Source organism: Brachypodium distachyon, chromosome 1 (genome assembly GCF_000005505.3).
Source record: "Brachypodium distachyon strain Bd21 chromosome 1, Brachypodium_distachyon_v3.0, whole genome shotgun sequence".
NCBI lineage: Eukaryota > Viridiplantae > Streptophyta > Magnoliopsida > Poales > Poaceae > Brachypodium > Brachypodium distachyon.
The window spans coordinates 18360051-18381870 of NC_016131.3; the positions used below are offsets into that span (position 1 = coordinate 18360051).

Below are 21820 nucleotides of genomic sequence, written 5' to 3' on the forward strand. Positions count from 1 at the left end.
CGGCCCCGCAGGGCAGGGGGCCGCCGTAAATTGAGAATTTACGAGACTACCCCTCCCCCTTCCTCTAACAAGTCGTCGCCTCGGCCTCGGCCCGGGCCTTCGTCCCCCCTCGGCACCAACGACCTCAACCCTCCCCATTCTTCCCGCGGGCGCGACCATGGCGAGCCGCGGCTGCCGTCGTTGGCTCGGCTCGCTGCCTTCCCTCGCCGTGGCCCTCCTTCTCCTCGCCACCGTCGCGGCCGCCGGATCCCCCGATCGACCCGCCCTCTCGCGGCCGCCGCTCGTGCTCCCGCTCACGCTCTCCTACCCCAACGCGAGCCGGCTCGCCTCGTCCAGGCGAGTGCTCGGCGACGGCGGCCGACCCAGCGCCCGCATGCGCCTCCACGACGATCTCCTCACCAACGGGTCGGTACAGTTCGGATTTCCCTCGCGGTATTTTCCGCCAAATTGCTTGGATGCTCTATTGGATCTGAGGCTGCTGCTTCTTGTCATGTTGTTTAGGTATTACACGACTAGGCTCTACATCGGGACGCCCCCGCAGGAGTTCGCCCTGATCGTGGACTCCGGGAGCACCGTCACCTACGTGCCCTGCGCCTCCTGCGAGCAGTGCGGCAACCACCAGGTGGGGCTTGATTCCTGTGCTTCTCTGTTCAGCTGCCAGTTTGAAATTTTGTGTGATGATTAGATTAATTAGGATGGACGCACACATGGATAGTTGATGCTCTCCCGTGAGTGAAGCTGTAACTCAAGCATTCAAGTTAGCTAATTGAATCTGTGGTTATGCAGCTGATACAAGTTTCTGTTGCTACTTTTCATGCAAACGTTATGTAGGGATTTTAGTTCTCAGAAATCAGCATGTACTTGTGCAGATAGATTTGGTGGTTCAACTTTTGTTATAACATGTGGGTAGAGTGTAAGGTGGACTGAAGGTATTTGTCTCAACCTGCAGGGAGTACTAAAACTGAGGCAGCCTAATTCATTTGTTCTTTGCTATTAATGAATATCTCAAATTCAATAGTTACCATATCAATCTTTGTAAAAACCCAGCAACATTTAACTTTTGTTTGGTAGGCATTGTTTCAGCCAAAACAAAAATGCTTTGTGGGACTGCTAAATCATGGCTTTGGCTATATTAGTCGTAAACAAGTGTTAGGCAATTCCTTTGAGGAATTTGTTACGCTGTTTACTTTAGGAGAAACGAAAAAAAAAGTCTTAGCCAACTCCCCTTAATTTAATCTTTATGTATTTGGTCCCACCTGTCTTTCCAACAATTGACAGGCAATACACTTGGGCTGGTGTCTGGCCTGGTCATGGCAATATAAGTTTTATTGATACCTGTTTGGTCGCTAGTCAATCCCGTTCTCAGTTCTACATCTAGTATTGTTGTTCCTTAGTTTAATATGCATGCTGCCATTATGTGAATCTGGAATAAAATGCATCTATGCCGAAAGAAAAATGCTTCCCGTGCTTTGCATGTCTTTCTACTACATTTTCGTGCCAAATCCCTGCTGTCTTGTATAACCTGTGTAATTTGGAAATTCAATTGCTAGTGTTATGTCAGACAACCTAAAAGGCCTATGTTAGATGTAAATATATAGAAAATACAACAGATATGCTCAGCCCGTAAAGTCTTGTTGTTAGCTGTACAGAAGTATGCCAGCGTCCTGTGGCCAAAGTAATATTTCAAGACATCAAAACACTGAAGACAAACAGACTTGGCCTTTATGACTGCTGTTGGTTGCTGGTCAATGTAGTTTCAACTCGAGGATTCAGAAAAAAATGGTTGTTCTATTTGGATTTTCTTAAATCCTCTTGATGCAACTGAAGCAATCTAATTATGGCTTGTGATTCATATAGATGTCATCATAGTTGTACGATCACATTTACTTTTTTGACCTCGTGTTTTCTGATTGAATCGCCAATTACTGATGCCAATATGGTGTTTGTTCTTTCATGTGTACACAAATGGGGAACACCATACAGCCATTCTGCATGGATTTTTGTGCTGTGAACTATTTTAACATTCAGAATATACAAAGATGTGCATGCTGCCACAAAAATCGTGTCATAGGAAGAAATAGTATTCTGTTGTTCTAAGAGAGCGCCATCATTTCTGCTTGTAATTCCTTTTTTCATTAACTAAGAGTTAGCTTCCTGTAATAAGACATGTTGAAGTTTTGTTTGATGTAGGATCCAAGATTTCAACCTGATCTCTCCAGTACATATTCACCAGTAAAATGCAGTGCTGATTGCACTTGTGATAGTGACAAGAGCCAATGCACTTACGAGAGGCAGTATGCTGAAATGAGCTCCAGCAGTGGGGTGCTTGGTGAGGACATTGTATCGTTTGGAACAGAAAGTGAACTTAAGCCACAGCGTGCTGTTTTTGGCTGTGAAAATTCTGAAACTGGAGATTTGTTCAGCCAGCATGCTGATGGCATAATGGGGCTGGGCCGTGGTCAACTTAGCATAATGGACCAGCTTGTTGATAAGGGCGTCATAGGTGATTCATTCTCTATGTGCTATGGAGGAATGGATATTGGGGGTGGTGCTATGGTACTTGGTGCAATGCCTGCCCCTCCTGACATGGTTTTCTCACGTTCAGACCCTGTCCGCAGGTACCTAAGTCATTTTGCACATCAACACGGTTTTTTTGTTCCTTTGGGTTGGTTGGGGGTTCCCCTAATGTAATCTTGATGCATCTTATTATTAACTAATCTCAAAATTAAACAGCCCATATTACAACATTGAGTTGAAGGAAATACATGTTGCTGGAAAGGCATTGCGGTTAGACCCAAGGATCTTCGACAGCAAACATGGGACTGTCTTGGATAGTGGGACCACATATGCGTATCTCCCAGAGCAAGCTTTTGTAGCTTTTAAAGATGCTGTAAGTTATGCGACGATTTATCCTCCAGCTCCGATTCCATTCTGCAATTGATTTTAAAGTTTTGTGCGATCTTTGTTCTTTTTAGTTACGTGACGTTTGTATGGAAGCAACGTTCTTTTATTCTTACTTTTGCAATTTACCGTTAAAAAAGGGGACCTTCAGATGCTAATAATAGTATTTTAGAACTTGCACCATATTTTTTTACTTGCAACCCTTGCATAAAGGAAATTCACCATCGTGATGAGTACTAGATGAGTTTCTAATGCATTGGACAAAGTGTTACTCCCTACTTTGGCACCATCTACCTTTTTATGTCTACGGCCAATCTGTTTGTCACATTTTCTACTTCTATTCTTCTGATTGCTTTGCGAATTTATTTCTGACTTACAAGTTACAATCTTGCACTTGTGGTGTCCTTTAATTTTTTTTTTCTTACGTCATGTAAGCAGTTTTCTCAATTGTTGGTCATACATTAGCTCTTTTTGGAAATGAACAACTGGTGATTCTGCTCCTAGTAAATCATACTGTAATGCTTGTATTCTCAATCAATAGGTGACAAGCAAAGTACGTCCTCTCAAGAAAATCCGTGGCCCTGACCCAAATTACAAGGACATCTGCTTTGCAGGTGCTGGAAGGTGACTTCTGAATGATAATAATTTACTTATTTTCATCGCCCTTCTGATGTTCTCCCATAGCACTCATATGGAGGTTTAATATGTGTGACTTTAATTTCAGGAACGTCTCCCAGTTATCACAGGCATTTCCAGATGTTGACATGGTATTTGGAGATGGACAGAAGCTCTCACTTTCACCTGAAAATTATTTATTCCGGGTAAATTGCAAAGTTATAAATTATCTATTTAATTAAGGTAGCATTTGCTTACTTTATCATTTGGTGATGTCTGCTCATTTCGCGTCTCTCTCAAATTTTGAAATAGCACTCCAAAGTTGAAGGGGCTTATTGCTTGGGTGTGTTCCAAAATGGGAAAGATCCAACAACTCTATTAGGGGGTAAGACACTAAACTTTAGGAGGTGTTTGAAGGACATTTCAATTACAATCCCTCTACATTTCTTATTTGTGTTATTTGCAGTACACTTTTGCTGTTGGTCCTCATTGACAAATTATTGCGAGTAGGCTATCGATGGTTTGTTTCTAGTTTGTATCTGCTCTACCATATTCCATTTTGCTATTGCATATGGTTCCTTTGTTAGATTTGTATAGTAGAATTATAGTTGGAGAATATTTTATGCCTCATACGTAAAAACACGTACACACACCACCACGCTGGTGCTGATCCTTAACACACATCTACACGGAACGGAGGATAATTTGTGAAAACTCTAGCGTAACTGGCTATATGCTGGATAACAAATAGTATGTGCACGGGTATTCTGACCATCTTTTGAGCTGATGAATTCTACTAAATGACTATGGCTCAGTTTGCGATTGCTGAAGTGTGCTGCACTGATTTCATTTTATACTCATGAAAGAAGAAAAAGGTTGTTTAGCCAAATGGAAAAATAGTAAAATGCTGGTTGAAAATCTGGATTATCATCATCCACCTCAGTGTCAAACTCAGCCTAAATGATTGACTAGGAGAGTTTAACATATTACGTCATTTGTTTGACTTTCGAAAGATGATAAATGATTACAATGGGACATGCCTTTTTATTCTTCATAATAGAGGTTCTTGGCATCACGTGCTCAATCATTACTAGTCTATTCATGCAAGCATGCCATTTCTTGCAAAATATATGGTGAAGATATATATTATATGTATAGTCTTTTGGGAGTAATAAGTATAAGCCCCCTTCTTCTCAAAGAGAGAGCAAACAAGCCCATCTTCTAAACTTATTATGTTTGCAAGGACCAACAATCTACCAGAACAGTCTCACTTCCAGACTTCAGCCAACTTAGAGCTATGTGTTTATGGCGTGATAAGGCAGAAGTTGAGCCTGCCGACTAAGCTTTCCCTTTAATGGTAGTCGAAAACTGACATGATGGGACCGAAAACTCATATATAATTTCTAATGACTGGTATAATAACCGATGTAATAGAACTTGGCTGTTATGTATTCTCTTTTGCTCACCATTTTTTCATGGACTGTATCGTCTTTATTGCTTTAATTGATAAGGATCTTCATTCGCTCAAAATGAAAGTAATCTTTAACATGTTTTTTTTGTATCATTAGGAGCATGCTTCATTTTATCCATTTGAAACCAGCTCTCGTGAGTAGCTAATGTAATGGTCTTACTGGCAGGAATTGTTGTTCGTAATACTCTTGTAACATATGACCGCCACAATGAAAAGATTGGATTTTGGAAAACTAACTGCTCAGAGTTGTGGGAGAGGCTCCACGTTAGTGGAGCTCCTTCACCGGCACCTTCAAGTGATCCAGGTTCACTAGGAGATCTGTCGCCAGCTCCTGCTCCTAGTGGTTTGCCAGGTTTGTACGTTCTTATCTTTCTTTGACTATTTTGCATATCTTAATTGGTGAGTGATAAGGCTATATTAGTTAATTTGGACTGGTAGGTTGTAACTATTAGGCAAGTTCCATTTCTTGCATGGGACGCTGTTTGACGCTTCCAAGTCCAAACTTGATAAGGCCTTACATTTTGTGAGAAAAGAGGCTGCCTCTCTGAAAGTTTCTGTAGCCATAATTTATTTGCTATTTGTATGTAGACATGATTTATTATATATGTGTCCTTTTGCTTGCAGAATTTGATGTTGGTCTCATCACTCTTTATATGTCCATAAATGTTACATATCCAAACTTGAAACCTCACCTCAATGAGCTGGCTGAGCTGTTAGCTAAAGAGCTGGAGATTGATTCCCGTCAGGTAAAGATGAAACTTCGCATGTCAATGCTATGATTGTGCTAGTTATGTTTGAAGAAGGGTAGTTTGCTTCATTTTTCTCTAATTCGATAGCTCGGACCATGCATTATAATGATTTGGCTGAATTGCTGTTCTATTCTTATAGGTTCAAGTTATGAATGTTACAGCCCAAGGAAACTCTACCCTAATCAGATGGGATATTTTCCCAGCTGGATCCTCTAATTCTATGTCTAATGCAACAGCAATGGTAGTATCCACTCCTACACCTAGGTGGACTATTTCAGTTTTATTTCAAAATGATTAACTTATTGCATTGACATATGGTAGGATATCATTTATCGGCTGACTCAACATCATGTTCAGTTGCCTGAACATCTTGGCAGTTATCAGTTACTTGAGTGGAATGTGCAGCAACCTTTATCGAGAAGGTGAGGAGATGCTTAATATAAGTGTACTATTCGTCTTGAGCCTGATAAACATTCGTATTTTCTAATTGACATCTCTTTGTCCAGATGAGTTTTTGTTCATTTAGAATAATATAACACATTTACCTAAAATGATCAGTGCGATCACTTTAAATGTACTTAGGTTTAAAATGGTCAGCAAGGAACAGAAAATATTCTCTATTATCACAGTAAAATGTACCGTGATGTTTTGACTTCATATAATATACTTTTCTTGCAGTCCATAATTTTATTGTGCAATTGTGATATGCGAATGCGGAAAACCCAGTTACCTGACAAAGGTTCTTGGGAAGGATTGTCAAATACAAATGGAACCTCTTTTCTACTCCCTCGGATCCATAGTAATTGTCGCTGATTTAGTACAACTTGCAGTGACAGTTATTATGGATCCAAGGGAGTATAACAAAACAGCTAAATTTAATACTCTGTTGTATTCTGTGTTTCTGATTTGTGGTTTTCTCTTGCATTAACATTCAATCTGATCCTATTTGTTTGTATGGTATTTCTATGGTGCTAACTTCCCATCAAATTATTTTGTAGGTCATGGTTGCAAGAACATGTTGTCTCCATACTGGTCGGAATTTTGCTAGCTATTTTGCTGTCTTTATCAGCCTTTCTAGGACTGTATCTCTGGAGAAAGAAATTTAGAGGTCAAGTTGCATATAGACCCGTGGGCTCAGTGGGGCCTGAGCAAGAACTCCAACCGCTATAGTATTGGAGCTGTTCGACTGAGCAACAAATAGGTAATTCTTTGGTAGAGATACTATTATGGGGCAACCATATTGCAGCGATGCACGTCTGCTGTAGTAGCCCTTTTTCTTTGTATGTAACACAAAGCTGCTAGCTTACAGAAGAAGCACAAGATTACATGACTTCTCGGTTCAAAACTTAGAGCCTTAGTTCACAAACTATCTAGTGATTCAGATCAAGAGCTTCCTCTTGAGGCCTACGGTAGAAGAAGGTTTTGCTCATGTAATGTAGATTAAATAGAATAGATCAAACACAAAGCGCACGTGTGGAGGGAATGTTGTAATATCTATTTGATAAGTGCCGAGGATATTCTGCTTCTTCAGTAATTTCTATGACAAGTTCTTCCTCTTATCTGAACTGATGAACCATGGTCACAAATATTCTCTTTCATTACTAGCAGATTGAGTATGATATGTTCAATTTACATCAAGCAATTAGTCCGACTTTAACTTCTCATATATGTAAGGCTATTTTCAGTTGCATGGCGGGAAACCATAATACTTGGATAAAAAGTTACCCTGCCTTAAAAGTTACCCTCCAATGATATAATCCACTACTCTCTTTTTTTAGAGAGAGAGACACTACTTCAGCAATTGACTGATACACATTTTTCTTTCATTTTCCGAAAGATGGAAATGCGTGTTTACAGATTTGTTTCCCTCGCGAAAGCACGCGACCGAGATGAGCACGTTGGAGCAAGCGTCTTCTTCCTCAGGTCGCCGCCGACAAATTGATCGGCTTCCCGACAGTGAACCCGCCGTCCACCACGAGATTATGCCCGGTGACATATTTCGCCTCGTCGGACGCCAGATAAACAGCCGCCCTGGCCACGTCCTCCACCTCCAGCACGGCCCCCCGGATCCCACCCCCGCCCATGCCGATGCCGATGCCCCGCTCCACCATCCCCTTCAACTCCTCCTCCCCCACCCCGGGGTTTGCCCTCGCCAGCGCCGCCACCACCATGGGCGTTGCGATCGCGTGCGGCGAGATCGAGTTCACGCGGACCCCGGCGCGCGCCAGCTCGGCCGCGGCCAGCCGGACGGCCGCCACCACGGCCGCCTTCGAGAGGCTGTATGGCAGCGCCGCCACCCCGCCCATCATCCCCGTCGTGCTCCCCGTGCAGAGCACGCACCCGCCCGCCCCGCGCGGCGCAGCCATGACGCGCGCCGCGTGCTTGAACGCGGCGACCGCGGAGCGCGCGTTGGCCGCCATGACGCGGTCGAAGTCGGCCAGGTCGAGCTCGGCTAGGGGCGCAGGGCCGGTCCCGGAGGAGATGCCGGCGTTGCTGTAGAGGACGTCGAGCCGGCCGTGGCGGGACACGGCCAGGTCCACGGCCGCCGCGATCTGGGCCTCGTCGGTCACGTCGCAGCGGGTGTACTCTGCCGCGTCCGCGCCGAGAGACGCGGCGAGGGCGCGGCCGGGCGCGTCCTGGATGTCGGCGAGGATCACCTTGGCGCCGTTCCGGACGAACTCGATGGCCGTCGCCTTGCCGATGCCGCTGGCCGCGCCAGTGATCAGGGCCACCTTGCCGGCTAGCCTCTGGCAGTTGTTCGTCGACGCCGTCGAGAAGTGACCTGCCAGGCCGCGCAACGACGTTGCTCTACTACTGTTCTCCCTCCTGCATGTATCCACAGCAACAAGTTATTAGCAAAAATTTGCTATGTCAAACGAAATGCTTCCATTTACATTTCACTGCGGAAGAAGAGACTCAGCAAAAAGAAGGCTCGAATGGGAGACCTGAAAGCGAGATGCATTGCTCTGAGCATCGAATCGGACGTTGCTCTAAGCATTCTCCCGGAGCAACAAAGCTGAGTGCCGAATTTCTGACTGATCTGAGCTGAGCTCTGACTCTCTGAGCTGTAATGTGTCTTGGCACGTTTGCATGGCCCTTGATTTGTAATCCAGTCTGCGGCGCCTGCGGTGTCGATAATAAATTCGTACTTACTCCTTCCTTGTGGGTGCCCACGTTGCTGTCATCGATCAGCTTTGGTGGTTCTGGTGAATGCATGCACGTGCGTGATTCTGTCGACAGATCAGATAACGCCACGGGTGCCGGCGGTGCCACGTTCTCGCCATTTGAGTCCAACTCTTCGGTGTTTCCCGGCGTCTCGAGGTGGGCGTCGGTCGGATTGGCAGCGTATGCACCACGACGGACGATCGCTTCGTTCAAGTTCTGCTTTTTGACACGGCCGGCCACCGAGCTTACCACGCACTTGTGTGAGATCTAGAAGTTTTAAACAACAGTACTGACGTGGGCCGTTGATTGTTTCGTGGGTCAGCCGGTCAGGTCAGGTCAAACCGTTCCATGCGAAGACGGGGAACGCGTCTATACTACAGCCTCATTTGATTTGGCCTGGACAGTTCTCCTGTGTCCGGTTCGGTCCACCTAAATCAAGCCCATGAATACACAACACGAAAAACACCATATGGTTCGGACAGGCCGACCAGGATAGCCCATCATTCTGCCCAGATGCCGCAGGTCCTCTAAAAAAAAAATGCCGCAGGTCTTCAGCAGGAGCAGTAAACAGAGAGTGGACGCTGAATTTTCCGGAACACAGCAAACAACACATAAATCCACCGCCATTCTTTATTCCACTACCAAGTCCACGAGAACTACGAACAGAGCTTAGTACAAACTAACACCAACTCCAGAGGAATTAGCACACGTAAGGCCTGGTTAATTCTAGCTTAGCTTTAATTAGGGGCACTTGGGGCGGCCGCTCTTGGGGGACTTCATGTCCCTGTAGCAGGGGCACTCGTCCTTGCTCGCGAACGGGCCCGACGGCACGCAGCCGGCGCACTTGCCGCAGCACATCTTGCACAGCCCCATGCACCGCCCGGCCACCTTCTGCGAGCACCGCTTCCCGCACTTGGCTTCGCACACGGCGTCCGGAACAACAGCGCCGCCGCCGCCGTCTGCGAGATCCACAAGACAAAAATAGACAGCAGAGTTCATCAGTAATCCCCTAAAATTCTTGCCCCTCGCTCCAAAAAAAAAAAAATCTTGCCCAATGTAGCAAGGAAGAGGTGTGACTTCCGCTGGTTAATTGACTAATTACCTGCAGCCACGGCGAGATCCCGGTACGAGGCGACGAGGAAGAGGAGGAGGAGAGCAAGAGTGGCTGGGAGAGGCTTCATTGTCTTCGTTCAGAACGACCTCACACGCACCAGCCGTGAGTGAGAGTGAGTGAATCCGGTTCGAAAAAAAAGTGAGTGAGTGAATGATGCTAGGTGGTGGTGGTATTTATGACCGCTGGGTGAAGTTTCTAGTAGCTGGCTTGCGGTTTCAATGCGCGTACTACCTGCCTGGCTCCGAAGCCTTTTTCGTGTGAAGTGGGGTTGTGCAGGGACTGGCGCCCATGAATGCCGCACTGCATGCTCAGATGCGCCAGTGCCGTTCCGAGGACCGGGTGGCTTTGTCGGCGTGCACCGGCCGGCCCATTGTGCCACGGCACGCCACCGCCTCCACTAGGCCATGTTTGCATGCAACGGTGCAAAACAGCTGGCTTCTACCACTGCCAAGTGTGGCTATAAGAAATGACAAAGATATCGTTTTTACCGCGAAGGTCTTGGTAGCCGGGGGTTTTATGTGTCCGTTGCATTGCCAGTTTGCCACGGTAGGTTATGCTCCGTAACCGGGAGACAGAGGCCAACTCACAGAAATGTTGCGTGATGATGATGAAACGACGATGGGGATCCATGGGATTTCTGTTTGGGCGCCCTTTCAAATCTCGTGATCAGAATTGGCGTCCCCTGGTTGTCGATGAGTGTGACCAACTATTTTGGCATGGGCTGATGCAAAGCTTTGCATGACCGTTGCAACGAGGACTTTGTTGGTGATCGTGTCTAGTGAAGTCAAAGTTGCCAGCTCAGAAACAATGACTGACGCATTATAGAAATGATCCGATCGACAACCTTGATGATATTCTTCTTCTAGAAAGGTACCGTGAAGTGGTCAAGGTAGCTAGATTGGCCGATGTTATATTTGTGTGGTCATTTTCGTGACAACACAGTAGACTGAAAACAAGTTTCTTCTGCTTAATTAGTTTGTTAATGCATTGAGACTTTGGTCTTCGGTTTCAAGAAAAGAAGGCTAGTTTTCAACACGGGATCCTTGCCTTTATCCATCACGAAAGATAAGAAATACAATTGAGAGTGAGTTTTGACCATAAGTTTCAGTTTTTTGACGGTTTTTGACCCCATTTAGTGAGATCTCTGTTTTTGACCCCATTTAGTGACCTTTTGCCACAAATGACCCAATTTAATTTTTTTTAGTTGGAATTCACTCAAAAAAAATTAAATATCATTTAAACTTTGACAACCGAGACCGCGTTGTACAACACCCGCGCCTTGCAAAGAATTAAAAAATTAATCTTCCGGCCAAAACCAGGAGAAAGGAGCTCCAGTCCAATCCAACACATGGATGGATGAGTTGAGAGCGCACCATCCGAGAAAGAAAACCCAGTTGTAGAGTTAAGCCACCGGAGCGTGTTAGTTCAGAGTTCAGACCCAGCAGCACTTCCGCTAGAACCTGTTCGCAAGCACGCGCGATCTGCGTCGGCTCTAATCCTCCCTGATGGCCGCTGCTATTAGCCAACGCTGCGATTCGCAAAAGCAGAGCACACGCACGTACGCATGAAGCAAGCTGGTCGATTGATTAGTAGCTAGCTAGAGCTGCGCACGCGAGAAAACGTTTTGGAGAGCCACATGCCCCTATCAAGTTTGGCTTGATCTTTTCTTTATTTTCTGGGTGAATCTTACGTAGTATGCATGGCGGAACTCAATTATCTCTTAACCTAGCTATGCTAGGCTCGACAACCATTGTTGTAGCTCATCATATGTACTCTATGCCCCCCGTTCCATACCTAGCTACTGACTATGACTATGGTACACAACTTTCCTTGTTCACACACCACATGTGGATTGGCAGATTTCTAATAGTCGGTGCTGCTGCACATGCAGCAATTTTTATGATAAGAGACTATGATCCAACTACTCGATACAATGATCTATTTGATCGCGTCATTAGACACCGTGATGCAATCATATCCCACCTTAACTGGGTATGTATATTTCTAGGTTTTCACAGTTTTGGTTTGTACATTCATAATGATACCATGAGTGCTTTAGGACGTCCGCAAGATATGTTTTCGGATACTGCCATACAATTACAACCTATCTTTGCTCAATGGGTACAAAATATCCATGCTAACGCGCCTAGTGTAACAGCTCCTGGTGCAACGACAAGTACCAGTTTAACGTGGGGAGGTGGCGAGTTAGTAGCAGTAGGCGGCAAAGTGGCTTTGTTACCTATTCCATTAGGAACTGCAGATTTTTTTAGTCCATCACATTCACGCAGTTAAGGTGTTTTATTTGCTCGCAGTTCCCGTTTGATACCTGATAAAGCAAATCTCGGTTTTCGCTTTCCTTACGATGGGCCTGGGCGAGGCGGAACATGTCAAGTATCTGCTTGGGATCATGTTTTCTTAGGTTTATTCTGGATGTACAATGCAATTTCGGTAGTCATTTTCCATTTCAGTTGGAAAATGCAATCGGATGTTTGGGGTACTATAAGTGATCAAGGGGTGGTAACTCATATCACAAGGGGAACTTTGCACAGAGTTCCATTACGATTAATGGGTGGCTTTGAGATTTCTTGTGGGCACAGGCATCGCAAGTAATTCAGTCTTATGGTTCTTCATTATCTGCATATGGTCTTTTCTTCTTAGGTGCTCATTTTGTCTGGGCCTTCAGTTTAATGTTTTTATTCAGCAGCCGTGGTTATTGGCAAGAACTTATTGAATCTATCGTTTGGGCTCATAACAAATTAAAAGTTGCTCCTGCTACTCAGCCTAGAGCCTTGAGCATTATACAAGGACGTGCTGTAGGAGTAACTCATTACCTTCTAGGTGGAATTGCCACAACATGGTCATTCTTCTTAGCGAGAATTATTGCAGTAGGATAGTGGCTAGGAGGATTTGAAAGGCATTATGGAATTAAGATTTCCCAGGTTTAGCCAAGGCTTAGCTCAGGACCCCACTACTCGTCGTATTTAGTTTGGTATTGCTACTACACATGATTTCGAAAGTCATGATGATATTACTGAGGAACGTCTTTATCGAAACATTTTTTCTTCTCACTTTGGGCAGTTAGCAATAATCTTTCTATGGACGTCTGGAAATATGTTTCATGTAGCTTGGCAAGGAAATTTTGAATCATGGATACAGGATCCTTTACACGTAAGACCTATTGCTCATGCGATTTGGGATCCTCATTTTGGTCAACCCGCTGTGGAAGCCTTTACTCAAGGAGGTGTTGCCGGTCCAGTGAATATCGTCTATTCTGGGGTTTATTAGTGGTGGTATACAATAGGATTACGCACCAATGAAGATCTTTATACTGGAGCTCTTTTTCTATTATTTCTTTCTACGCTATCTTTAATAGCGGGTTGGTTACATCTACAACCCAAATGGAAACCAAGTCTTTCGTGGTTCAAAAACACGGAATCTCGTCTCAATCATCATTTGTCAGGACTTTTCGGGGTAAGTTCTTTAGCTTGGACAGGACATTTAATTCATGTTGCTATTCCCGATTCCCGCATCCAGGGGGGAGTACGTTCGATGGAATAATTTCTTAGATGTATTACCCTATCCCCAGGGGTTGGGGCCCCTTTTGACGGGCCAATGGAATCTTTATGCCCAAAACCCTGATTCGAGTAACCATTTATTTGGTACCACTCAAGGAGCGGGAACTGCCATTCTAACTCTTCTTGGTGGATTCCATCCACAAACACAAAGTTTGTGGCTGACCGATATTGCGCACCATCATTTAGCTATTGCATTTATTTTTCTCATCGCCGGTCACATGTATCGAACTAACTTCGGAATTGGACACAGTATCAAAGATCTTTTAGAAGCGCATACTCCTCCGGGGGGTCGATTAGGGCGGGGGCATAAGGGTCTTTACGACACAATCAATAATTCGATTCATTTTCAATTAGGTCTTGCTCTAGCTACTTTAGGGGTTATTACTTCCTTAGTAGCTCAACATATGTACTCTTTACCTGCTTATGCATTCATAGCGCAAGACTTTACTACTCAAGCTGCTTTATATACTCATCACCAATATATTGCAGGGTTCATCATGACAGGGGCTTTTGCTCATGGAGCTATCTTTTTCATTAGGGATTACAATCCAGAACAGAATGAGGATAATGTATTGGCAAGAATGTTAGACCATAAAGAAGCTATCATATCTCATTTAAGTTGGGCTAGCCTCTTTCTAGGATTCCATACCTTGGGCCTTTATGTTCATAACGACGTCATGCTTGCTTTTGGTACTCCAGAAAAGCAAATCTTGATCGAACCTATATTTGCCCAATGGATACAATTTGCTCATGGCAAGACGACATATGGGTTCGATATACTCGATATGGGTTCGATATACTCGGGAAATCACACAAAATGGGGTTAAAACTGTCTAAAACTGAAACTTGGGGGTATGCCGAACGAACCAGCAAAAGAATAAGCGGTAAATCTAACTGGCAGACGTGCGCAGCGTAGTCTTTCCATGCGGCGCGCTTGGCGATTCGTGCGCAGGCAATCGAGCGGCAGCAGTGCGCTTGCGTGCGTTTTGGGCCTTCTGCGGGCTTCGATCTGAGGCGGAGAGAGATGGGGGAGCGAACGAGGAAGGCAGAGGCGGGGAGCAAGCACCAGGCGAGACGCAGCCGCCGCCGCCGCCGCCGCCTCCCGTGGAGGTGGCGAAGAAAATCCACGGCATGGCGGATACCATGCATGAGCGGGCGCGGCAGAGTAGGAGGATGGCGGCAGAGCAGGGTCCCAGGCGAGACGCGGCCACCGCCAGCGCCAGGGGTGGCAGTGAAGAAATTCCATGGCGGGGCGGATCCTGTGCATGAGCTCGCCGCTGGGACAGATGAGCAGGTCGGGGTAACCGGGTAAGGGAACTCGTTCGTCTCGAGTTCGCCGAGGATCAGTGTCGATCTCCTGAAGCCTGAGCAGCTCGCCCCGCACCTTGTGTGCAAGGTTTCAGCAAGCCTGAACTATGTCCCGTAGCCCGCTGTAGCTGATTGCTAGCGTCAGGTCCAGCTGCGAGTTTGTTTCTTGTTGCCTCCTCGGCTTCTCTCGTTCTCTTCTGCAGAGAAATCGGAAGACTCGAGCAATCACCAAGTATGCGCAGACGAATTCCTTTGCACGGGACAAGAAACAATCCGTCGTGGATTACCTTTGTTAGGAGTTGTTCTCTCGGCTCCATCCGCTAGGCGTTTTATCTCGTGTGAGCTAAGCAGTTTCTGTTTTGCAATTTTGTTCCTTATTTTGCTTGTAAATCAGATAAGCTGTAGTACTACTGAACTTCATGTTGCCACACTGGGCGGTGTCCGTGTTGTGTATGCATTAATCTTGATTAATTCCTTAGGACATGCTCCTAATGACAGGTTACAGGACACACAAGACTGCAGTAGTGTTCAAACTCATTTGTCTTGGATATCATGTTGAATTGATGTTTGTGCTTGCCTGTCCTATGAAATGAACAGAAATGGTAATCATGTGGTCATAATCCGGTAAACATGTTATCATTACCTGATAATCAAGTGATATTAATATGATAAACATGTGGTCATAGTCTGGTAAGCATGTGACTATTTGATGTAGGCTAACTACATGTACGTTGAGACGCGGCCGCCGTCGGCGGGCGTTGTGTCGGTGGACATAGATAACCTGATAAGTAGTACAATTAACCTACTAAATAGTAACATTTAGCCTGCTCCATAGACACGGTTAACCTAAGCAGGTACAATTAATTTGGTAAGTATAAAAAATTAAGCTGATAAGTATGAACAATTAACCTGATAAGTAGTATGCACGTTTAGCCTGGTTAGTACACTAATTTAACCTGGTAAGTAGGCACGGTTAAACCGGCAAATAGATGTGGATGACTGTAACCAGGTAAACAAGCGATATTAACCTGGTAAACGAGTGACTGTAACCTGATAAACATACAATATTAACCTGGTAAACGAGTGACTACAACCTGGTAAACAAGCGATATTAACCTGGTAAATGAATGACATTTAACCTAATAAGCAAGTGATATTAACATGGTAATGATTGACTATAACCTGGTATTAACTGGTAAACGAATGATATTTAACCTCATAAACACGCGATATTAACTGATAAACAAGTGATATTAACTTGATAACGAAATGACCATAACCTGATGACGAGTGACGATACGATAACCTAATTGTAAAGAAGTGATATAGTGAAGTGGCTCACCAAGTCACCTAATGCGGACGCCGCATGCTAGCGCATGTCGCGTAAAAAAGAAAAAACAGAGCGCGAGCCAGGCGGAACGCGCAGGACACGCGAGCGCCGCATGAGTAGGTCGTTGTGCGCACATTGCCCCTAGCACTTTTTTTAATTTTTTTAATATGCTACAAATATGTCTAATTTAGAAAGAAAAAAAAACTAAAACGAACTAGACAGAAGGACACGCTAAGTAAGGCTGGCGTTGGAGACTCTGATCAACTAACGAAGTTGTGCTGCTGGGCCAACTCCCTGCGTGTCTGGAGCTGCTGGCTTGGGCAGTTGGGCCAACATCCTAAATCTGCACCGCCTGGCTGGGCCAATGGGGCGAAGCGCGGACGCATAGACCGTGGGGCGCCGCACCGTAACATCGGTGGGCACGGTCGCCACGTAGTCCTGTCCAAGAAACATTGGACAAGGGGGTAATGCATACCAGTCATCTCTCCGTTCGCCCACGCAAACACAGCCAGGCTTCTCTTCGCAGGAACCAGGAACCAGCGGATATTTTTGGTTTTCTTTGGCACAGAAACAGCTCTCTACTGAAGCAAATCGATGTAGGTGACCTGCCTATTTATATACCGAGCAAGCGGATGGCCTGATGGGGATGGATGGGTTGGTCACAACTCATAGAACACAGGGGTCAGTCAAGATGCTCTGTTTGCGCCCAGGAAGGTGCCAGGATCAGGGTTCAGCCTTTTCAGAATTCAGTTTTAGAACTGTCAGCCTTTTTGCTTTTTCGGATCCCAATGGCTGTACAGACTACAGAGACGGGCGGTAGAGGAAGTGCTGGCTCGTCCCGTAAAAAGGAACCGATAAATTCCGCTAATTAACTTGGCGATGATTTATGGCAAATACCGTGTGCCGGTATGCATTCATGTCAGCGTGTGTATGTAACCTTTAGCACGTAGAATGCTCGTACCGCTAACCGAACGTGCACGCTCTTAACTAAACTCCGGCCTCGAGGTGAACGAAGGAAACGTATTTGTCGATCGAGATCAATCGGTAGAACCAATCGGTGTCGTGTAATCGCAACGGTGGCAGAGCTAACAGGAATAGATTGCAAATTATAAACTCCTAACATTTCAAGGCTACTCAGTACTCACGGAATTGTGGCCACATCAATTTCTAAGTTCAAAAGGGTGCCGTAGTTTGTCAATCCTCAGTACCCAAAACAGCCACAAACAGATCGATCGACTGCAGTCTTAAACCCCAACAAAAGAAAACATACAGACGCTAAGATAGAGATGTGTATCCAAGTACACTGATACTGCATGCAACTCAAACTAAACACCAGATGACCGGCACTTTAATAAACATCTAAAGTTTGCAGGTAATTAAAAGCGCCTCTTCAAACTCCAAAATGCTAGCTCAATCTTCCTTGGGCGCATGCATGGAGCAGGATTCTCCTCCACATCCGCGGGACACCTGGCCAAAACCGATAACAAGATGCTATCTCAGATCAGCTCGAGAACTAAGGCCTGACTTCAGAAGAACAATTAGTCCAGCACAGCACAAGAAACACTCACCAGCAGGACCATGTACAGCTTGCAGGCGAGGTTCACGAAGCAGGCGACCGCCGCCACCGTGTGCAGGCGCCGGGAAGCCAGCGTCGGCGCCGAAGCAGCGCTCCTCACCAGAGAAAAGCCGAATGCGGTCTGCGTGAGCACGGCGGCCGTCAGGATGAAGTAGCGGGTGGAGAAGACGAGTAGCTGGGCGCCCTGGGCAGCGTACTGGCGCGCCGTGGAGGGAGCCCTCGCCGTAAGCAGCAGCAGCATCACGGCGAGGATGGACGCCGCCATCTTGATGATCTTGGCCTGAGGAAAAGCACAGCAGGGACAGACAGAGACATCAAACACAAGAACTAGGCATGGACGATCGGGACATGTAAGAGCGGGGTGTTAACCATGTTCTTCGCCTTCAGCCCTTGATCTAGCTTCGCCGTTTAATGAAACCTTGTTCTTCGTCGAGAAGAATTCAGAAGGAGCGGACTTCTACTTGGACGTGTACTTGTAGGCAGCAGTGAGGCGGGGCACAATAAGACTTGGTCTCCACGTTGGTCATGGTGCCAAGGTGATTCTCGGTCCTGCGACAGGATCAGGCCAGCTTTTGCAGAATTCAGTTTGCAGGATCAGGCCAGCTTTCCCCTTTAATTTCTTCCGTTGGATAGCTAAAATTGGGTAACTTTGAGCCTGTCACGAACAATTCTCTTGCTACTTTTTTTCTACGGGACACTGTAAAATCGACTGCTTTCGTTTCCTTTTGTAAAACACACTTTCTTTATTACTTGCCGCGTCCGACGGTGTCTTCACAAGCGACGAACGTGGCAGTCCAAAAGAACCAATACAGCTACAGCAGGACAGTATTGCTACACTTTAACGTACTCTCAAAAAAAATTCAGGCACAAAAGGTCAGATTTTGAAGTCTATGTGCTGAACATACTCCATCTTACGGGAAATTTCCTGCTATTGATTTTTAGGTGCTGGATGTGCCGGCATTGCAGGACGATTTCTACTTGAACCTTGTGGATTGGTCTTCGCATAATGTCCTCACCGTTGGATTAGGGAACTGTGTGTACTTGTGGAATGCATGCAGCAGCAAGGTGAGCAATCAATTTTACTGCTTTTGTGTAGGTATGAAGTGGAAAAGTATGATCGGGACTGATGGCTTGCATTTATATTTGGACCTGATGCGAGATCCTTATTTGTATACCATGCTCCTCATTATTGCTCCAGTATCACCTTCTGTCAGTTCGTTGCAAGAGAATTGATGAATAACTTTTGTGAGTACTTTTCTCCATATTACATTTCAGGTACATTTTTTATTTAATCCAATTACCAAAACAAGTTACCGGTAACAAGACCTATCTAGATGAGCTGAAGTTTCAATTACTTAAGGCCCCTTTTTTTGTGAAAGAAGACCAAGAAATCATGCTACTATCAAGTCTTTTTTTGGAAATAGTTGTACTCATTGTTTTGAAGGATAACAGATGCAGAACATTTTTCCTTGAGAAAAGCTAATGGCATTGCCTGTATCTTGTTGCAGGTTCTCAGAACTGATGTTGAGGCTGCACTGCAAGTTCTGAATTTTGCAACATTCCATAAGGAATTGACTGAGATGGAAGACCGTGAACAGAAAAAGATGGAGAAACAACAAGCTGAACATGTGGTCATCGATCACACAGATGCAATCATGCAAATTTGTACTTATGAATCTGAGTGGTCATTTTTTCGATATTGTTAATTTTAGTACAACAGGAGGTATGGTTAACAAGATAAAATTTGTTATTATCTAAGGAGCTTGATTTGCACTACTAGATATCAGATGGCAATTACTTGCTGGTATAAGTGTCACTGGCAGCTTATTGCTTTCCTCTCCCGTCCCAATTATTGATTTACGTGATGCATTATTTTATCTTGGATATAGTCTCTTTCATATGTATTGTAAAGTTTTTCCTTCTATTTTCTTTAGTCAATGTTAAATACCGATTGTTGCACATGTATATGGTTGTTTGAAAACTTTGGATCCTATCAGTGAAGCTCATACCTATAGGGATCTAATTCCCTACAGCAGTTATTTCTTACTCTTTTTGCATTAGCTGCTAGAATTCCCTGACAAGTGCAGTGCGTAAGTGTAAATCACATGATGATTCTTTTTCTCTCAGAGAATACTTCGAAGATGTCTGATCATGGGAAACATTTGAAAAGACATTATGGGGGCATGTAAGTAACTTTTTTAGACTTCAAAAGAAAGGTACTGATGTTTGTTATCGTGCACTTTGACTTGCTGTCAACTTATAAAAATAAACATATTATAATTGTTATATACATATATGCTCGAAACACATCAACATTTAATTTGACATTTTGATACAATTTTCCGTTGTTCCGTAGCAACGCACGGGTCTTTTGCTAGTCTGAAGTAGTTTTTGAATTTGAAGTACAGGCCATTGAAACGAAGAGGACTGAGCTGCATTTGGCGAACGAATTGCAAAGAGCCGAAGACCCCGGTCTGGGCTGAGCGTAGAATGGGCCACGGCTTCCTTAACCGTGGTCTCGCGGAGAGGGGCATGGGAAACACCCCGAGGTTCTACCGGCCGTATGTATTCTTCCACGGTTTTGGGCCTTGGCCTGCGGCTTAGCGTTTTGTGGGCAGATCTGGTCCGGAATACACGGGTGCACAGAGGCCGGCCTAGTGGTCCTCTCATTTTCCTATCCTTCTCTGGTGTTGTGGCTAATTTTTCAGTGGGGTGAAGCTGTGAACAAAAGTCTTCTGTTTGTACTATAAAAAAAGTCTTCTGCTTTAGTATTTGATACAAGTGACCCTTAATAAAATTTTAAATATTCATAAATCCACACAAGTACTGCACAAGATTGATTGATTTACAGCAACACAAACATGACAAGCAGCCGCAAATCGGTGTGGAAGAGAGATATAAATAGAAAAAAAAGTATATGTTTTGTCTTAATTATTTGAACCTTAAGCTTGTGCTAGTCAAGGCTTGGTTCATTTAGCTTGTTAGCTTAACGAGTTGAAACTCAAGATCGGGCGAATCGTTTGAGGCTCGTTAAGCTTGTGCGGGCTCTATACACATATAAGTTGTGTGTACTTGTGTCTGTCTGAGATGGACAATTGGCTGATTCTCAAAAGAAAAAAAGAGAGATGGACAATTGGTCACCCTCTACGTTTCTGTGAAAGGTCAAGCCCATTGAGTGGCTAGGCTGGTGATGAATCGATTAGATTTCTCGAAAAATACATGGCTAAGTTAGTATTTTTCTTCTTTTCAAAAAGGAAAGCAAAGAAATGTCGAACAATAAAAACCTAAGGCCATCATTTCAGACTAGCCTAGGGATAACTATGGTCTCCATCACCTACCACAGCCTACCGTCGGGAACGTTCTTCCACCGTTAGAACAACACATAACCCGACAGCGAGTATGATAGTCCAAGATAACACCTTCAAGAAGGGATCGTTGCTCGTATGCCGATGCTGACATGTCCAATCCAATGGTCAACTTTGGATTATCATGTTAAGAGAAGAACTTCGAGAGAACATATTCAACAAATGCACGTGTCACGTACGTTGAGAAGCGAGATAATGGGATTTCATGAGCCCTGGGAAAATGCATAGTAGACAGAGGCAGAAGGTCACGTCTTGATGCGGAGGTTCATCCGCAGATCTGCACAACACCCGTGGTGCCGGCCATTGCTGCCGCCACCTCCGTATTGGCGTCTAAGAACATCTCTAGAGGTATATCGTAAAAACCGGCCGGCCCGTAAAAGACACATAAAGTAGAGCTTAAAACTGCTTTATGATATTGATTTGCGTCTTTGCCGACACGAGGCTTTACCAAACCGTGTGCGAAGTAAAACTATACGCCAAAATCGGGGTGCGAGCTGGACTAACCTTGTGCAGCATGTCACAAGAAAACTCGTTTCAAAGTGACGCAAATGTCAATGGTTCACACAATCGCACCGCAGCCCAACCAAACATCCCACGTGAAAAAAAACACAGCAACGAGACAAAAGCTGTGCTTACGTACGTACACCCTGC

General features: G+C 45.0%; 4 protein-coding genes across 4 annotated transcripts; 1 reads left to right on the forward strand and 3 right to left on the reverse strand.

Annotated features, from left to right (window-relative positions):
• The first annotated feature begins 93 nt into the window (after nt 1–93).
• Nucleotides 94–7276, forward strand: LOC100827449 (aspartic proteinase-like protein 2). Its single transcript, XM_003562733.4, has 12 exons — nt 94–405; nt 502–622; nt 2191–2618; nt 2734–2890; nt 3443–3525; nt 3626–3722; nt 3829–3901; nt 5154–5339; nt 5612–5733; nt 5876–5977; nt 6058–6158; nt 6735–7276. Exons 1-12 carry the CDS (start codon nt 158–160, stop codon nt 6904–6906), a joined length of 1890 nt encoding a protein of 629 aa, XP_003562781.1. The 5' UTR covers nt 94–157; the 3' UTR covers nt 6907–7276.
• Nucleotides 7277–7378: 102 nt separating this feature from the next.
• On the reverse strand, nt 7379–8975 carry LOC100835588 (short-chain dehydrogenase reductase 3a). The gene is made up of 2 exons (XM_003559967.4): nt 8682–8975; nt 7379–8562 (listed from the first exon to the last, which is right to left on the reverse strand). Exons 1-2 carry the CDS (start codon nt 8732–8734, stop codon nt 7656–7658), a joined length of 960 nt encoding a protein of 319 aa, XP_003560015.2. The 5' UTR covers nt 8735–8975; the 3' UTR covers nt 7379–7655.
• Nucleotides 8976–9507: 532 nt separating this feature from the next.
• On the reverse strand, nt 9508–10179 carry LOC100827750 (peamaclein). The gene is made up of 2 exons (XM_003562734.4): nt 10004–10179; nt 9508–9860 (listed from the first exon to the last, which is right to left on the reverse strand). Exons 1-2 carry the CDS (start codon nt 10080–10082, stop codon nt 9643–9645), a joined length of 297 nt encoding a protein of 98 aa, XP_003562782.1. The 5' UTR covers nt 10083–10179; the 3' UTR covers nt 9508–9642.
• Nucleotides 10180–17368: 7189 nt separating this feature from the next.
• LOC106865862 lies at nt 17369–18358 on the reverse strand. Its single transcript, XM_014897124.2, has 3 exons — nt 18174–18358; nt 17797–18084; nt 17369–17695 (listed from the first exon to the last, which is right to left on the reverse strand). Exons 1-3 carry the CDS (start codon nt 18174–18176, stop codon nt 17639–17641), a joined length of 348 nt encoding a protein of 115 aa, XP_014752610.1. The 5' UTR covers nt 18177–18358; the 3' UTR covers nt 17369–17638.
• Between the last annotated feature and the right edge of the window lie 3462 nt (nt 18359–21820).

What these genes read in the sequence shown, in the direction of transcription:
- LOC106865862 (XM_014897124.2), bottom strand. An exon ending in AGCTGTACATGGTCCTGCTG is followed by an intron (nt 17,696 to 17,796) that starts GTGAGTGTTTCT and finishes GGTTTTGGCCAG; the next exon opens with GTGTCCCGCGGATGTGGAGG.
- LOC100827750 (XM_003562734.4), bottom strand. Translation starts at nt 10,082, where the DNA reads ATGAAGCCTCTCCCAGCCACTCTTGCTCTCCTCCTCCTCTTCCTCGTC. An exon ending in GGATCTCGCCGTGGCTGCAG is followed by an intron (nt 9,861 to 10,003) that starts GTAATTAGTCAA and finishes TGGATCTCGCAG; the next exon opens with ACGGCGGCGGCGGCGCTGTT.
- LOC100827449 (XM_003562733.4), top strand. Translation starts at nt 158, where the DNA reads ATGGCGAGCCGCGGCTGCCGTCGTTGGCTCGGCTCGCTGCCTTCCCTC. An exon ending in GACGATCTCCTCACCAACGG is followed by an intron (nt 406 to 501) that starts GTCGGTACAGTT and finishes CATGTTGTTTAG; the next exon opens with GTATTACACGACTAGGCTCT. An exon ending in CTGAAAATTATTTATTCCGG is followed by an intron (nt 3,723 to 3,828) that starts GTAAATTGCAAA and finishes ATTTTGAAATAG; the next exon opens with CACTCCAAAGTTGAAGGGGC.
- LOC100835588 (XM_003559967.4), bottom strand. Translation starts at nt 8,734, where the DNA reads ATGCTTAGAGCAACGTCCGATTCGATGCTCAGAGCAATGCATCTCGCT. An exon ending in GCAATGCATCTCGCTTTCAG is followed by an intron (nt 8,563 to 8,681) that starts GTCTCCCATTCG and finishes GGATACATGCAG; the next exon opens with GAGGGAGAACAGTAGTAGAG.